This window comes from Triturus cristatus, chromosome 9 (assembly GCF_964204655.1).
Source record: "Triturus cristatus chromosome 9, aTriCri1.1, whole genome shotgun sequence".
Classification (NCBI taxonomy): Eukaryota; Metazoa; Chordata; class Amphibia; order Caudata; family Salamandridae; genus Triturus; species Triturus cristatus.
The window spans coordinates 312,157,054-312,172,197 of NC_140592.1; the positions used below are offsets into that span (position 1 = coordinate 312,157,054).

Here is a 15,144-nt window from a genome sequence, read left to right on the forward strand (position 1 = left end):
AAAGCTGCAGCATTACAGACCATAAAGGGCAGGAGGGACGGATCAGGGGCATTACAATGGAACAGACAAGCCAGGAGGGAGGGAGTAGGGGTCTTCACATGTAAACAGAGGGCTGGGGGCAAGGGGGCAGGGCAGGAGCAGCAAGATAGCCATGGAGGTCAGGCAGGATGGGCACTAGAAGCAAGACACACCATGAAGAGCAACAGTGAGACTGTGATGGCATACACACAGACCATGGAGGGAAGGTGGGAGGGGGTCAGGGGCAGCTAACTGACCACACAGGGAAGGTGGGAGGGGCCATGGCAGCACAGAAGACTAATGGCTATGATGGGCAAGAAGGAGGGTGCAGGGGCATGCACAAAGGACGATGGAGGATAGAAGGGAGGGTCAGGACCTGTGCACAGACAAGAAAGTTCAGGGGAAGGGACCTCACAACAGACCACACGGGGCAGGCAGGAGGAGCAGTTGCAGCACAACAGACCAGGGAGGGCAGAAGGGTGTGGCAGTACAATGGACCATGTAGGACAGGAGGAAGAGGATAGGGGCATGGCATGTGGACAGGCAGGGTGGAGGTGGCAGGGACAGGTTACAGTCATCTGACAATGCTAGGCAGGTGGGAGGGGAGTGGCAGCTCAACAGAACACTCAGAGTAGATAGGAGTGGCAGGTCCATGGGACATGGTGGGCAAAAAGGATGGAGCAGGGGCATGCACAAAGACATCGGAGGGCAGGGGGAAGGAGAATAGGGGCAGCAAGCTAAGCACAGAGTTTAAGCAGGAGGTCAATGATGGGGCATAGAATTGGGCAATGGAGGGCAGGAGGAGTGGACTGGTACATCATACTAAATTGAGGGCAGTGGCAGCACATCAGACCATGCATGGCAGGAGGGAGGAGGCTATTCCATGGATTCACACAACAGAGGATAGGGAGGAGGGGGATGGGGCAGCAAGCTAACTGTTCAGAGAAGGCGGGTATTAGGAACTTTATTGTTTTTAAAACATTGAGTCTGTGCGAACTACTTAAAATATGAACAAGTATGCAGCATAATCTCACTTTTATTCAGGAAGAAGAGGACGTTTGTGACTGTGACTCCGGGCTCACTTGGCAGAAACACCCCCTGACCCTCCACCCCTATCGCAAAATGTAATGCCCGTGAAAAGGGTAGGTGAACACAGTGTTATATAGAACATAGTCCTGAGAGCACGATTGAAAATGAAAACTAGATATAGTGTATGGTATAAACTATGCACCAAAAAGTGTGATATAAGATGAACCGGGCGTGAAATATAATATGCAATACATTGTGCGCAATGACAGATTCATTGGAGAGCGCAAGATAGCACAGGCACTAGCGCGTGCTATGCGATATGCGCCTTGGAGTGTAATATGCACAGGGCAGTGTTGTGTAACCTAACTAGTCTCTAAAGTTGTAATATAAAATATGTGCTGGGGAGTGTAACGTTGCATATGCACTGTGACACAGATATGGATCGCAGATTGTAATATGTATGGCATAGCACTGTGCGTTATAACATAGGCATCGAGGAAGGCACGTTAGATGGGGCAATATAACCCGTGCGAAGACAAGTGTGGCATGACATATTCACGGGGTGGTGTTACAGTGCACATGGGCTAGAGAGTGTCATAGCATATGCACTAGCTAGTGGAATACAACACAGAGGTGTGTGGCACTCGGCAGGCAATGGTGGGTGTAACACAGCATTGGGCTCTGTCAGGAGCGCGCTGTGACTCTCAAGTGATGTTCGTCCCCTTTCCAGAGAGTAAAATAAAAAGTATTACACATCCGGCAGTGGATGTGTGTTTTATTAACCGTGAGGGGGGTTTCTTGCATAGTTTTGGTCGAATTTTTGTCGAATCCCCTTTGAATGGCTTGGTGTGCATGTGTATTAAATGTGCCCGTCAATAGCTACCCATGTTTGTATTAATAAACGACAAGGGTGTCTACCGGGATTAGGCACGGTAGGGCATCAGACATGTCAGAGCTTCACTAGTAGTGTAAATACATTCCACGTGGATTCATTGCATGCATAGTCGCCTTTTAATGAATATCCCGCAAATCGTCATGGTGATAGGTACGTACGATTTGTCCAGCATGTCCTAGGTGTGTCTATAAATAAATATTTTTTTAAAATAATAAAAAACAGTGGCCGGCCCTAGGGATTGGGGTCAAAAAAATATAATTAGGAGACAGGCCCTGGGGGATGGGGTCATCAGGGCCAATAAATTAGAATAAGAAGGGGAACCACACAGCCCCCCTTCTTAAAAAATTAAAATAAATAAAAGACTGGCATCGTGCCGGAGGCCATGCCCCCTCCGTGCAGCACTCTGCAAACGCACCCCCAACAGGCATCTCCAGTATGCGCCAGGGAGCTGCGCTGCAGACAGGTGTTCTGAGGCCAAGCCCCTTTTTACACCTCTCTGCAACGCAGCTCTGTGGCGCTTACTGGAGGTACCTAGTGGTCTAGTTTGACCCTAGGGACCCTTAGGATTCAAGGGGACTTAATCTCTCAACTTAGAACAGCCACAGGGCGCGTTTACACAGTGGTGAAGGGAGGGGACGGGGCCTGAGGTGACGTGTGCAAACACGCACTATGGCACGTTTTAAATTGGGGATATAATTTCCCTTCATTACTGAGGGCCCCTGGGGGCTAACTAGCCCACCAACTGCTTCCAGTAAGCGCCACTGAGCTGCATTGCAAGGAGGTGGTCCAGGCCGTGCCACTTTTTACACCTCTCTGCAACACAGCTCTGTGGCATTTACTGGAGGTACCTAGTGGGCTAGTTGGACCCTAGGGACCCTCAGGATTCAAATGAACTTAATCTCCCAACTAAAAATGGACACAGGGCGTGTTTACACAGTGGTGAAGGGAGGGGACGGGGCCTGAGTTAACGTGTGCAAAAACACCCTGTGGCCTGTTTTAAGAGGTAGTTTTAATCCCCATGCCCTATTATATACTAGGGGCTTACAGAGGAGGTCATGCTAATCACAGGGGGACCCCAACGCATAATGTTCCCTAGTGTATGTAGGTGTTTTCACTGTATTCTAAGTGTCTTTTAACATAGCACTGGCTCTAGGACTGGCTAGTCAGACTCAGTTACCACCAGTATCCGTCTGAAAAAGTTGAGGGTACGGGATGATTTTGCAACAAGGCTTCTTTCTGCTCTTCTTTTTGTTCTTTCTGCACGTTATCCTTCTTCCTGCACTTATCTTCGTATTTGAGGACTTCGGTTGCTTCTTTCTGCACTTCTTTTGTTTCTTTCTGTGCATTTTTTCTTTTGTTTCTTTCTGTGCATTTTTTCTTCTTTCTTCACATGTCCTATCTCTGTAGGCATAGTTAGAAATTAGCATTTAAAAAACCTTTGAAATTCACAGAAAAAACCATAGGTTTCAGGCACGTTATAGTTAGGAATTAGCATTTAAAAAACCTCAGAAATTCACTGAAAAAACCATAGGTTTCAGGGGTGTTATAGTTAGCTGGACTTTTCACTTGTACAAAACCATTGAAATTCCCCCGTTATAGTTAGTTCAGCTAACTATAACTCGCGCGCCCGCAATGCACTGCTGATGACGTCACATATTACATCACTCATGACATGGTCAGTGACATCACTCATGACATCACTGATGACATCTCAAATGACATCACTGATGACATCACTGATGACATCATCCTTGTGATAGAGTGGCAGACCTCCTCTCACCCTAATATAACCTTTGATACACACATTCAAAAATAGAGACTAAAATTTTCAAAACAATGGACATACCAATACCAGTTACAACAACCTCTTCAGTAATTCTAAGATCCACATACACATCCACTCATTCACCAACAGTCCTATACAGTCACTCATACATGTACTCACTCATCATATGTACTCATGCACCTATACATCCTGTTACACAATGCCACTCATCCATAGAGTTACTCACACACATAGTCACTCATGCTAATAAAGAATCAAACATACATTTACTTGCATATACAGTTATACACACACCACCACACTTACTTCTACGGAAACTTACACATACTTAGTCTTTTAAACAATCACTTATAGAAACACATACTTATTCATACAGGAACTCTTTCAATCTCTCACTCTCACATATACTCACATATATACACCAATAGTCACATATACTAGTTTAAAACATATGTAGTTACTCATAAAGACACTATTGAGACAGTCATTCACTCACTAACACACCCATACACACACTCATCCACCCATACAGTCCTGCACACATGCTGTGTTCAACACATACAAACAGTGAGTCACTCATTTATGCACCTATGCACTACGTAATACCCCCCACCGAACCATGCAGACACTCAGACTGATACTCAAAAAACCAACTAATAACCTATATAGACACCCATGTAGCTACTCACCAACCCATGCAGCCACTTATACACAAAGTGAGAGACTGATACAGATATTTACATATTTAAACATTACTCACTAAGCCATGTATTCACTATGATACACTTAATCAGTCAGTTACACAATCAATTTTTCAAAAACAAATCATCCATTTAGACACTTATATACTCATTTATTCTTCCATCGACCTTGAGATATACATATATAAAACATATTTAATTTTCAGAAAAACACACATTCACTGGATGATGTCATCAGTGATGTCATCAGTGATGTCATTTGAGATGTCATCAGTGATGTCATGAGTGATGTCACTGACCATGTCATGAGTGATGTAATATGTGACGTCATCAGCAGTGCATTGCGGGCGCGCGAGTTATAGTTAGCTGAACTAACTATAACGGGGGAATTTCAATGGTTTTGTACAAGTGAAAAGTCCAGCTAACTATAACACCCCTGAAACCTATGGTTTTTTCAGTGAATATATATATATATGCATACACATATATATTACTTTTAAATTACAATTCTATTTTAAGTGTCAAAACTTATAAGTATATGTGTATGTTTATAAATCTATGTGTGTGTGTGTGTGAGTATGTATATATATATATATATATATATATATATATATATTCACTTAAAAAACCATAGGTTTCACACATGTTATAGTTAGGTGGATATTTCACTCGTAAAAAACCAATGAAATTCCCCCGTTATAGTTCGTTGAGATAACTATAACTCGCGCGCCCGCAATCCTCTGCTCATGACGTCACATATTACATCACTCATGACATGGTCAGTGGCATCACTCATGACATCACTGATGACATCATCCTTGTGATAGAGTGGCGGTCGCGCGAGTTATAGTTATCTCAACTAACTATAACGGGGGAATTTCATTGGTTTTTTACGAGTGAAATATCCACCTAACTATAACATGTGTGAAACCTATGGTTTTTTAAGTGAATATATATATGCATAAGGAAGGTAGTATATGTATATTAAAGATGCATTTAATAAACTCCAGCTTTCAAGTGTTGTTGTACTTTAAAAAATAATTGTAATTCAAAAGTGAAGCAATTGTAGATAAATAGTTATGATAAAAGTTTTACTTATTTATGCAGTCACTTACATACATGTTAAACACATAGACTAAATTAACTATCAGTAATATGTACATTTGTTAGGCACAACTAATGAATATCTATATTTTTAAAAATATAATTATTCTGCACGTTTATACAAAGCAATACATATATATAGGCACATATCTATAGTGCAAATAAATGCTTATATACAGAGGTATATGCTGTATTTTTCTGTTTGCGTATGGTGGTTATGTGGGGACTAGTCAATTCTCAAGTAGTTTTCTGAAGATAAGGTGGATATCTGTGGATCTTATGGGGGGGGGGGTAAAGAGTTCCATAGTTTGGCTGATTGAACAGAGAAGAATGTGCCACCCATGGGTTTTTTATTGTATTTTGAGTTTTTGAGGCGAGATGCCACTCTAGAGCGGTGGCTCCTTTGTTGAATGTGTTTGGTGATTTTATTCCTGAAGAAGAGCAATCCCGTTCCATGTATCGCTTTGTGGGTGATGCAAAGCAGCCTATGGTAAAGTATACGGAAAAAAAGTTTCTTTAACAAACAAAAAATAGTAAAAATATTTTTATGGTAAATATTAATGTACATTTATGTTGTATTTTTATTTTAAATGTAGAACTAAGTAAATATGCTATAGCACTAATAAGTTAATTTTGAATTAAATCTTTGATTATTTCAGATAAATTAAGTTAAATAAAGATAATTTTTCCGAAGTTTCAATTAAAAAACAAATTGCCACCTAACATTAAAAGAATATATTTTTAATATGCATTTTTAATTATTCGAAGTGATGTGTAGTGTTAAAAGTAATTTAATCATGTTTTAATAAGAATAAATGTTTTCATGAATCTATATAAAACAGGATAAAATATTTAATAGTTAAATGTTTTATTTTTAGATTTGTTAACATTAAATTATATTTATTTATATGTTTAACTATTTTAAATAGTTTCATTTAAGTTAGTCTCTCATCATTTTTTAAGGGAGAGTGTTGCAGTACCAGTATTTGGCCACGTGTGGTGCTGGACTTACTGTAGCTCTGAGCTGGATTAGCTTTTTTCATAACAAATTTTTTTTTTGAATTTGCATAGCAAAATGTCAAATATTTTCCCAACTGCCCATCGGCATACATCTGTCCAGTCATAAGGAAGATATCAATATCACAAAATACATCCAACACTGCAATCCCTGTTAATCAGCCCAAAATAGGTCCACCCTGAGCTGGACTCATTTGCTACTGCTTTGGGTTCCTTTTTGGCTGTAGTAACTTTAGAAATAGAGTTTGTGATTAGCATCAGGCTTTATCTTTTTTTGGCGGATGCAGCTCCTTTCCTAAACATCTTCATAACCCTCTTACACCCCTACATGCTCCTCCCTAGACCCCTCCCTAAGCCTCCTAAACCACTACTTGCTTCTACTAAAACCTCTTCAATTTAGAAGTAAGTATGCCTCTATTTCCAGCCACTTCCCCCGGTCCTTTCCGCATTTACTACTAAATAGTAATCTTACACTGTGAGGATCTCCATATAGAGTAGGTAGGAGAGGTGGAGGTGGAGATTTACACTCACAGGTTTGTGAATAGCATTTTGCAGTACTTGAATACTACCATTCCAGTACTACTAAATGTACTACAAAGTTGAAGAGCAAGCTTACACGTTTAACTTGCTCACAAGTGTAACTTCCCTTTGTGACTAGCCCTGGCTGGTTCCAGCCCTGACCTATCTCCTGCAGATCATTGACTTCAGGTGTGTTGATGCATTATGCTATCACACAAAAGTCCAGTACCGGAAACAGTTTCTGTAGTGACTTGAATGCAGGTGCTCACCCCAGTTTGCAGGGGACTAACCGAGATACGTGCTGAGGTATACAGGACTCCTGAACCACCCATGGACCTTCAAACGTAGGGAATATGGAGCCAGCGGCACCCATCTCACACACCTTATATCTGCCCCACAGTCATGCCCCACATGCCAGCTGACTCAAAGAAACGTTATACTTACCGGTTCATCGGGAACAGCAAAAAGGCAACAGTTCAATATTGCCACCATAAGTGATTTAACCCTTTATACAAGAAATTCGCTCAGGTTTGTTGGAGATGTGCTTGGTTAAGAAGGTAATGAAAGCACAGGACACACGACAAAGAGTTGGGGTACCCTGTCATAACCTGTCCATGCTGCTACCTTTTCTGCGCGTAGTTTCTCATTGGGCACGAAAGGCCCACTTCAGAGCTGTCCCCACCAGCCTAGGCCATCCCAGTGTGCACAGGATAAAATGACTGCCCCTGCTCGATCTGGAAACTGACAGAGGGGGTGGGAGCCAGTATCTCCCATCCAGCAAAGACCAGCGATCGGTTCTCTGGCTGTTCCTTCTTCATGTTGTACATTTATCACAGTGATGTGGTTAGGGCACGGTCTACGCGCAATCTTGAGTCACAAGGCTCAGTAGGTTGCGAGAGAAGTTGCCACACGTGGTCCAGGCCCTTGGCCACTGGCCAGGGTTTTTCAGAACAAAGATAACAGTTATGGTTAACTTTGTTTGCTGCATTTTGAGCATTGCTTGGTAGATTTCTTCGAAGAATACGGGGGGGGGGGGGTTTAGTTGCTGGCTGGGGGGGGGGGGGGGTTGAATGTTTTGGAGGCACCATGTTCTATCTGGTGGGGGTATTTTGTATTTATTCTAGGAAAACACTTTTCGTGTGTACCTCACATGCGGTTTTGTTGCATTCTCAGTGTTTTAAATGGAACATTTTAGTTCTCTTTTTGTCTTGATGGAATAATGGAGCGGGAGGGTGTGGCTATTCCCAGTGGTGTGGGATTGCTTGCTTCTGTTGTAAGCTTGTTTACACAGCTTTCGTGGAGGCATGGTGTCAAGTATTTTGAAACACCTCCTTCCTTTGCCTGTCAGAACTAGCAGAGAGCTAATAACGGGTTCCTCGTAGTGATAACAAAATGCCAGGCTGAACATCCTGGAAGTGAAGTCATTGGCAGTTCCTGCATCACACCCTGCCCATCAGTGGGCCGGCACGGGGGATCAGTCGGGTGACACATGCTTATGAAATGATTGCTCTTTCTGTAGACACTGCCCGCGCGGTCCAGGGGTGTTAGCTTTAAGCCTATTATAATGACGCTTTCAACGGAAACTGGGGGGTAATGAAGGTATATAAAGTAAATAGAGTGATTCGTGGTAAAGGGCATTGAAGGGGTGATGCATGAAGTGGGTTGGGGTGAATGGGTACAGCGGAATGGACCACGACTGCGTATCAGGAACTAATGATGTGAATGGGAAAAGGAGAATGTGAGACATGCAGAAGAGAGAGTGATGAGGTGTCGAGAGAGTATTCTGTCCGAATTTTTCAAGTAAGTTGCAACTTGGTCTAGTGTAATGGTCTTGAAACCTTTTATTACCCCCCCCCCCCCACCCAGGTAAAAAAAAAAACTCATCGGGTCCCGCTCAGAATTTCCCACAGATTTTCTATTTAATTGACAATGTTTAAATATATCTAGACATATTTAAACATTGCAGTTAAGTTCTGTAACTATTTTTAAAATGAAATATAATACATGATTGCCAAACATACTCTTCAAGTCAAAGTACCCACAGTATGATTATTATAAATGGGAGTGGGGGTTTTGAAGAATATTAGGAGTCCCTTCCCTTTTTTGACACATACTCCCAGCCAGGATATAAACAACAAAATATGTTAGTGATGGCCCATTACAGAGCAGCTCACTGTCGCTCATTTTTTAGCAGCTTAAAACAAAGCACTGTTATCAGCATAATACTTCTTTTGGCAAGTGCCTGACGCCCTCCCTAGGATAACTTGAGCCCCCCCCCCCCAGGGAAGCCCACCCCCCAGTTTATAGACCCCTGGTTTACTGTATATGGGACAGTTGCTGCTTATGAACGAGGAGGGGTCTCTAGCAGTTTGTGACTGAGAACCGCTACTGTTTGGGACTACTGCTGTTTGCCTGCCAGTGGGACCAGAGGGACTACTACTCCCACAACGCTTTGGCCCTGTTGCGCCCGACGTCAGCAGCACCACGCACGGAGGCGCTTAAAAGCTAACGCGGCTCCCGGGCAAAGGGCGGGCCGTCTGTGGCCATCCGGGGCAGGACTTGGCAGGGCAGGGCCACGGTCTTTGGCGTTTGCAGTTAAGGTTTCCTGCTTAGTATCTAAGATATTATATTTTTAACTTATGTGTTTGTGATATTCATGATAGCTTGGGCGTTTCTGTTTAAATATCGTGTAGCAGGTTGTGTCTGTGGTTTTAACTATGTCCAAACAAAAAGCGTCTAAATCCTTTGTAGCTCCAGCCACGTTAGACAATTACTTAGTCAAAGTTGTTAATAAAATCAATACCGAACGTCGACTCTCCTTAAGCAGGGGTAGTCCCCCCGCTTCTTCGCCTATTCTGTCTACTGCCCTAGGTGTACCAGACCTGGATGCTAGCTTTGACCATGGCTTACAGGTGCTAACTAATAGTGATGACCTAGCGCTTTTGACCATTAATAAGGCCGTGCCTAATGATATTCCTGATAACCCTGGAGAGCACACCCCAGTATGTAGAGCTGTTAGGGCTTGTCGGAAAATACCTATGAAGCGAGGGGGCACCAAAAAAGCCAAGCGAATTCAAATATCCCCCAATTGTTTAGTTGGGGGGGAGGAGGGCCATGTAAAGGACAGCCCAGCCCACTTGAATTCCGAGCAATTCAATCTGTTGGTTAGCATCATTGATGCTAAATTTGATAAGATTATCCTACCGTTGATGGCTAAATTAGACCAGATCTCGAAAGAAGTTACTAGATTAGGTCACCTTTTGGATACCCACATCACCCAACCTAGCCCCCCTATGGCTATGGATTTAGGTAACACTGTAAGAAAAGATGTGGTAATTCCACCAGATGAGGGGATTAAGGTTAATCAAATAGTTATACCAGCCCAACGGCACATTGTGAGCAAAGAGAATCAGGCTACTATAGCAGCTGAAAGTAATGCGGGTTGGACCGAGGTGAAGAGAAAGGGTTTTATTAATCTGCCGCCAGATTGTGCTCCCTATGTGGTGGTTCTAACTAACGTACCACGGGCTGACTCACTCATGGCCCAGCCCCGGTATGAATCACATGATTCTTTGAAAAATAAAACTGTTTTTTGGCTGCATAAGCAATGCGGGTTTCCATCGGTCCTTTCCAATGATATACTAACTACTAGAAGGGTCAATTGGATTGGTAATTCTAGAAAGAATTGTAGGGGTGATTGTATTATTATTAATTTTAGACATCCTCAACATGTCGCTACAGTTCTGCTGAGAGCAGCCTCCCTACCGTCTACTGACAATGGTGTATGTGCACGACCGCTCAGCTATTTTTATAGCCATCTTGTTAATTTGCCCCCTAATGATGATGACCATCTACAGCCCCCTCCGCCGATCTTGCGGCGGGGTTTAGCTATCCCACTGTACAATCGTTTCCATGCCCTAAACAGTCTGGATTCTAACGACTGACTTAGCCCGGAGAGCCCTAAACCTTTGGGTAAGACTATTAACAATCGGGTTATTGAAACCACTATTGTTACCTTGGTTCCGGAGTTAACTAGGGTGGAGGATCCTCCTGATAATGATTATAGGGGGCCATTCAGTGGAAATCAAAGGGACGAATATAATTCTGGCATAATTATTACCCCAGTTAGGACTAACATAGGGGGTAAAGGAATAATTTTAGCCAGCTGGAACGTTGCAGGATTGAAATCCAAGGGGAAGGACACGGGATGTCAAACTTTTATTAACTCCTTTGATATTGTCTGTCTTCAGGAGACCTGGTGTAGGGAAGAAATTAATTACGAGGGGTTCGCCTCATATAACTTGGTGGCAAAGGGCACTGGGTTAGGCAGAGCCAAAGGGGGTTTGTTGACATTAGTTTCAATCCATCGCCCAATTATAGTAAAAAGGTATTTAACAGTAGGTGAATATGTCCAGATTCTTTGGTTGGTAGAGGAACAAACCCATAACATTTTATTGTTAAACTATTATAATAATATTTTTGACAGATCTAGGGATGTAGTCGTCCATGACCTGGCTAACGCCATCGGAAATTTACATCTAGAAGTCAATGTTTCTTTTGATTTTATTTGGGTTGGGGACTTTAACATCCCATTATGTGAACTGTCAACTGAAAAAGTTTGTGGATTTACCAACGACACGGGAGTAGATGACCTGCATTTCTGTCACAACAACTATGGAGATGTATTAAATTTTCTTATGGGTTGTTATGACTTAGAGATTTTAGGTCTCCCTAAAGAGGAATCTGGTCACATTATCCCTACTTTTAAGGGCCATCATTCTTACTCAGTTATTGATCATGTGATTGTCTCTTCTAATATTATTTCCTGCTGTGCTCCCCCCAGGATTGAAGTTACCGCTTTGAGCGATCATAATTGTATCATTCTGGAAACAACTTTCTGGGGTGATAGCCGTGTTATAACAGGTGCCTCGGTTTCCAATATAGAACCGTGTAGATCAAATGGGGTCCGTTTGAGATGGGCAGGGGACAAAGCTAGTGATTTAATTGGCTTAATTGTGAGGGATTGTCTGCTAAATATCAGGTTTTTTTTGATAATAGTACTGATGAACCACAGGTTTTAAATGCTTTTAAGGATATTAATAAAACTATTGAGGTTAGATTCACTAAATTAAGGGGTGGTCAGCGTAATAATGTACCAAGATGGTTCGATCATCTGTGTACCCGTTCACTAACTGATTTAAAACTTGCTCTTGGTAAAAGGCCTAGGGATACTAATTCTGTAATTAAATTAAGGAAAGAATACAAGCTTGCTCTAAAGCGGAGGAAGAGTGAGTTACAGCAGTTGGCATGGGACTCTTTGAACCAAGCAGCTGAATTATCTAATGGTACCTTGTTCTGGGCTACTGTTAACTCTCCCTTTCTCAAAGTTGAGAATACTCCAATGTTAACCTCTAACGTACCGAGTGAGGGCTGGATTGCCCATTTTTCAAACATTTTTGATTCTAATAGCTGTATGGGCGCGTGCCAGAATAGTTGGCCTGTCCTACCCTTGAACATCACAGTTAGTGAGGTTGAATCTGGCATTCGTGCCAGTAAGGGGGGGAAAGCCCAGGGCCCGGACGGGGTGCCCATAGATGTGTATAAAACAGCCCCTGAGATGTGGAGCCCGCTGTTGGCTATAGTTTTTAATGCTGCTATATGTACAGAGTCCCCCGAAACTTGGGGGGAATCTATCATTATACCAATACATAAGAAAGGCAGCAGGTCTGATGTTAAAAACTATAGACCCATTTCTCTCCTTGACTCATCTGTCAAAATCATGAGCAGAATTTTGTTAGTGAGGTTAGAGGAACGGGCCGACCAAGAGGGTATTTTAGCTGACAGTCAGTATGGTTTTAGAAAGGGCAGGGGCACACTCGATCAGTGTTTAAATCTTGATTTATTGATCGGGAAATACACCGAAGCTAAGCTAGGCTCACTTTACCTCTGTTTTGCAGACCTTAGTAGTGCCTTTGACATGGTAGACCATTCGATTTTATGGCCAACCCTGTTACAGTTAGGTGCTCCAGAAGGTATTATCTATTTCCTTGCTAGATTGTATGGGAATTTAAAAACTTGTGTGCGTTTTGGGACCAAAGGAGAATGTACCCCAAAATTTTGTGTTAAAAGAGGTATTAGACAGGGCTGCGTATTGGCCCCCCTTCTTTTTATTTCATTTATTAATGGAATCGACGTAATTTTAAAAACAATTAAAGCTGATGCCCCACAGATCAATGGCTCTCCTGTGCCAGTGTTATTATATGCTGATGACGCTGTTTTGATCTCCAGAACTCCATTAGGATTGCAGCGCCTGATTGATAGATTTTCTACCTTTATAAAGGATAGGAAATTGACTATCAACAAGAAGAAAACGTATATCATGACATGTGGGGCTAGTTGCAAAAAGAAAAGTAAAGTTTTAAATTCCTTTTTTATAGATAAAGACAAGGTGCTTCAAGTAGACACTTTTTGTTATCTTGGTATAACCTTCTCTAATGATAGAAAGTGGCATAATGAATTTAAAAATATTCGTATTAAAATGGCAAAAAATGCCCATGGTGTTTTTAGATTTGCTGCGAAGATTGGGGACCGTCGCACCAGGGATATGCTTAAGATCTATCAAGCTAGGTGTGTTAGTACTGCTCTGTATGGGGCGGGTGTTTGGGGACACTGTCATGCTCATACTTTGCAGACCGAGGAAAATGCCTTTTTTTAAAAACTCCTGTCACTACCATCTACTGCTAGTACTGAGCTTATCCATCGAGAGTTGGATGTTAACTTCCTTACTGACCTACTTTCTTTGAGGCCACTCATGATCTGGCGTTCTATCTGGCTTCAGGAAGATAAATCTTTTAATAGATTGGTCATTGAGGATTGTCTCTCGCTGGATAAATTCTTACATATACCCTGGTTAAATTACGTTGTAAGATGTTTTTCAGAGATCTTTAATTTTAACATCTTGGTGGACCCTAACGCAGCATCTTTAATATCGAAACAAGAGTTGAAAATTAATTTCCTGGCATTTGCTGCAAGGAAACGGGATATTGCTAACGGCTCTCTATCTACAGTTAAGTTTTATAATAAATATAACAATGTTGAAGGTTTACCGATTTATCTGGTATGGGTGACAAGGCCATCCCACAAGTTTGTGCTGACCAGATTGAGGTTTGGTATAGCTCATTATTTAGTGGCACTGCCAGTAATTAAGAAATATCGGCAGGGGCCTTGTATGTGTGATGGCATCTCCAAACAGAGCACTAAGCACTTTCTCTTAATTTGCAAACTGTACACGAATTTTCGTATTGCCTATTTAAAACCTATGTTTCTTAAATATGGTGTACGCACAGTTAATCAGGCTATGAGCTTAATTTTTAACCTACAACACGCCGATATCTGTTTTTTTACTGCTACGTTTTTCATTCATTCTATTAAGGTTAGGAAAAGTATGTGTTTCTAACCCATTTTATCTGTATTATTTAGGCTTGGTTTGTTAATTTGTCGTATATGACTTTTAAATGTATGTTTCATTCTTTTGTTGTGCTTTTCTGGTCATTTTTTATGCACCGAATAAAGCTTCATGAATTGAATTGAATTGACGGAGGCCCTCAGACGTACATCCTTCTGGCAGTACTGAGCTATTGCTGCTGACTATAACCAGAGCGGGCTCTGTGGTGGTTGATGACCTCCTGTGCTGCTGTTTAATTTCTCTCTCTTCTTGCCTAGTCCATCTTTGCCCCAGAATGGGGGTGAAGTGGATCCAGAGGAAGACATCTCGGGTTCACCTTCTCCATCCCAGCTCAGCCTCTTTGACCGGTTGATACTCACTCAGTCTCTCTGGCAGCCACCCAACCTCGGCTGCAAAGAAGCAAAAGAACTCCTCAGGAGGCATCACCCTGGGGTAAGTGATTTATCTGAAATCAATATCCTCAACTCCCCCAGAGTGGATCCATATAGCTGTAGCCACGGCCGCTGGAATTATGCTGCATGGGAGGGTCAAATTATGCAGCAGAGTTGACCAAGTTGTGCAACAAGAAAAGGCAAATTATGCGGCATAACATGACACATTTTGTGATAGT

The 15,144-nt window shown here is 42.2% G+C and overlaps 1 protein-coding gene across 1 annotated transcript in view; it reads left to right on the forward strand.

The window, feature by feature from the left end:
* Positions 1-15,144, forward strand: part of LOC146797816 (uncharacterized) — a 62,422-nt gene that overhangs the window by 16,490 nt on the left and 30,788 nt on the right. The window contains exon 2 of the mRNA XM_085627661.1: positions 14,792-14,966. Coding sequence (XP_085483787.1) covers positions 14,792-14,966 — 175 coding nt within the window. The remainder of the gene's footprint in view (positions 1-14,791; positions 14,967-15,144) is intronic.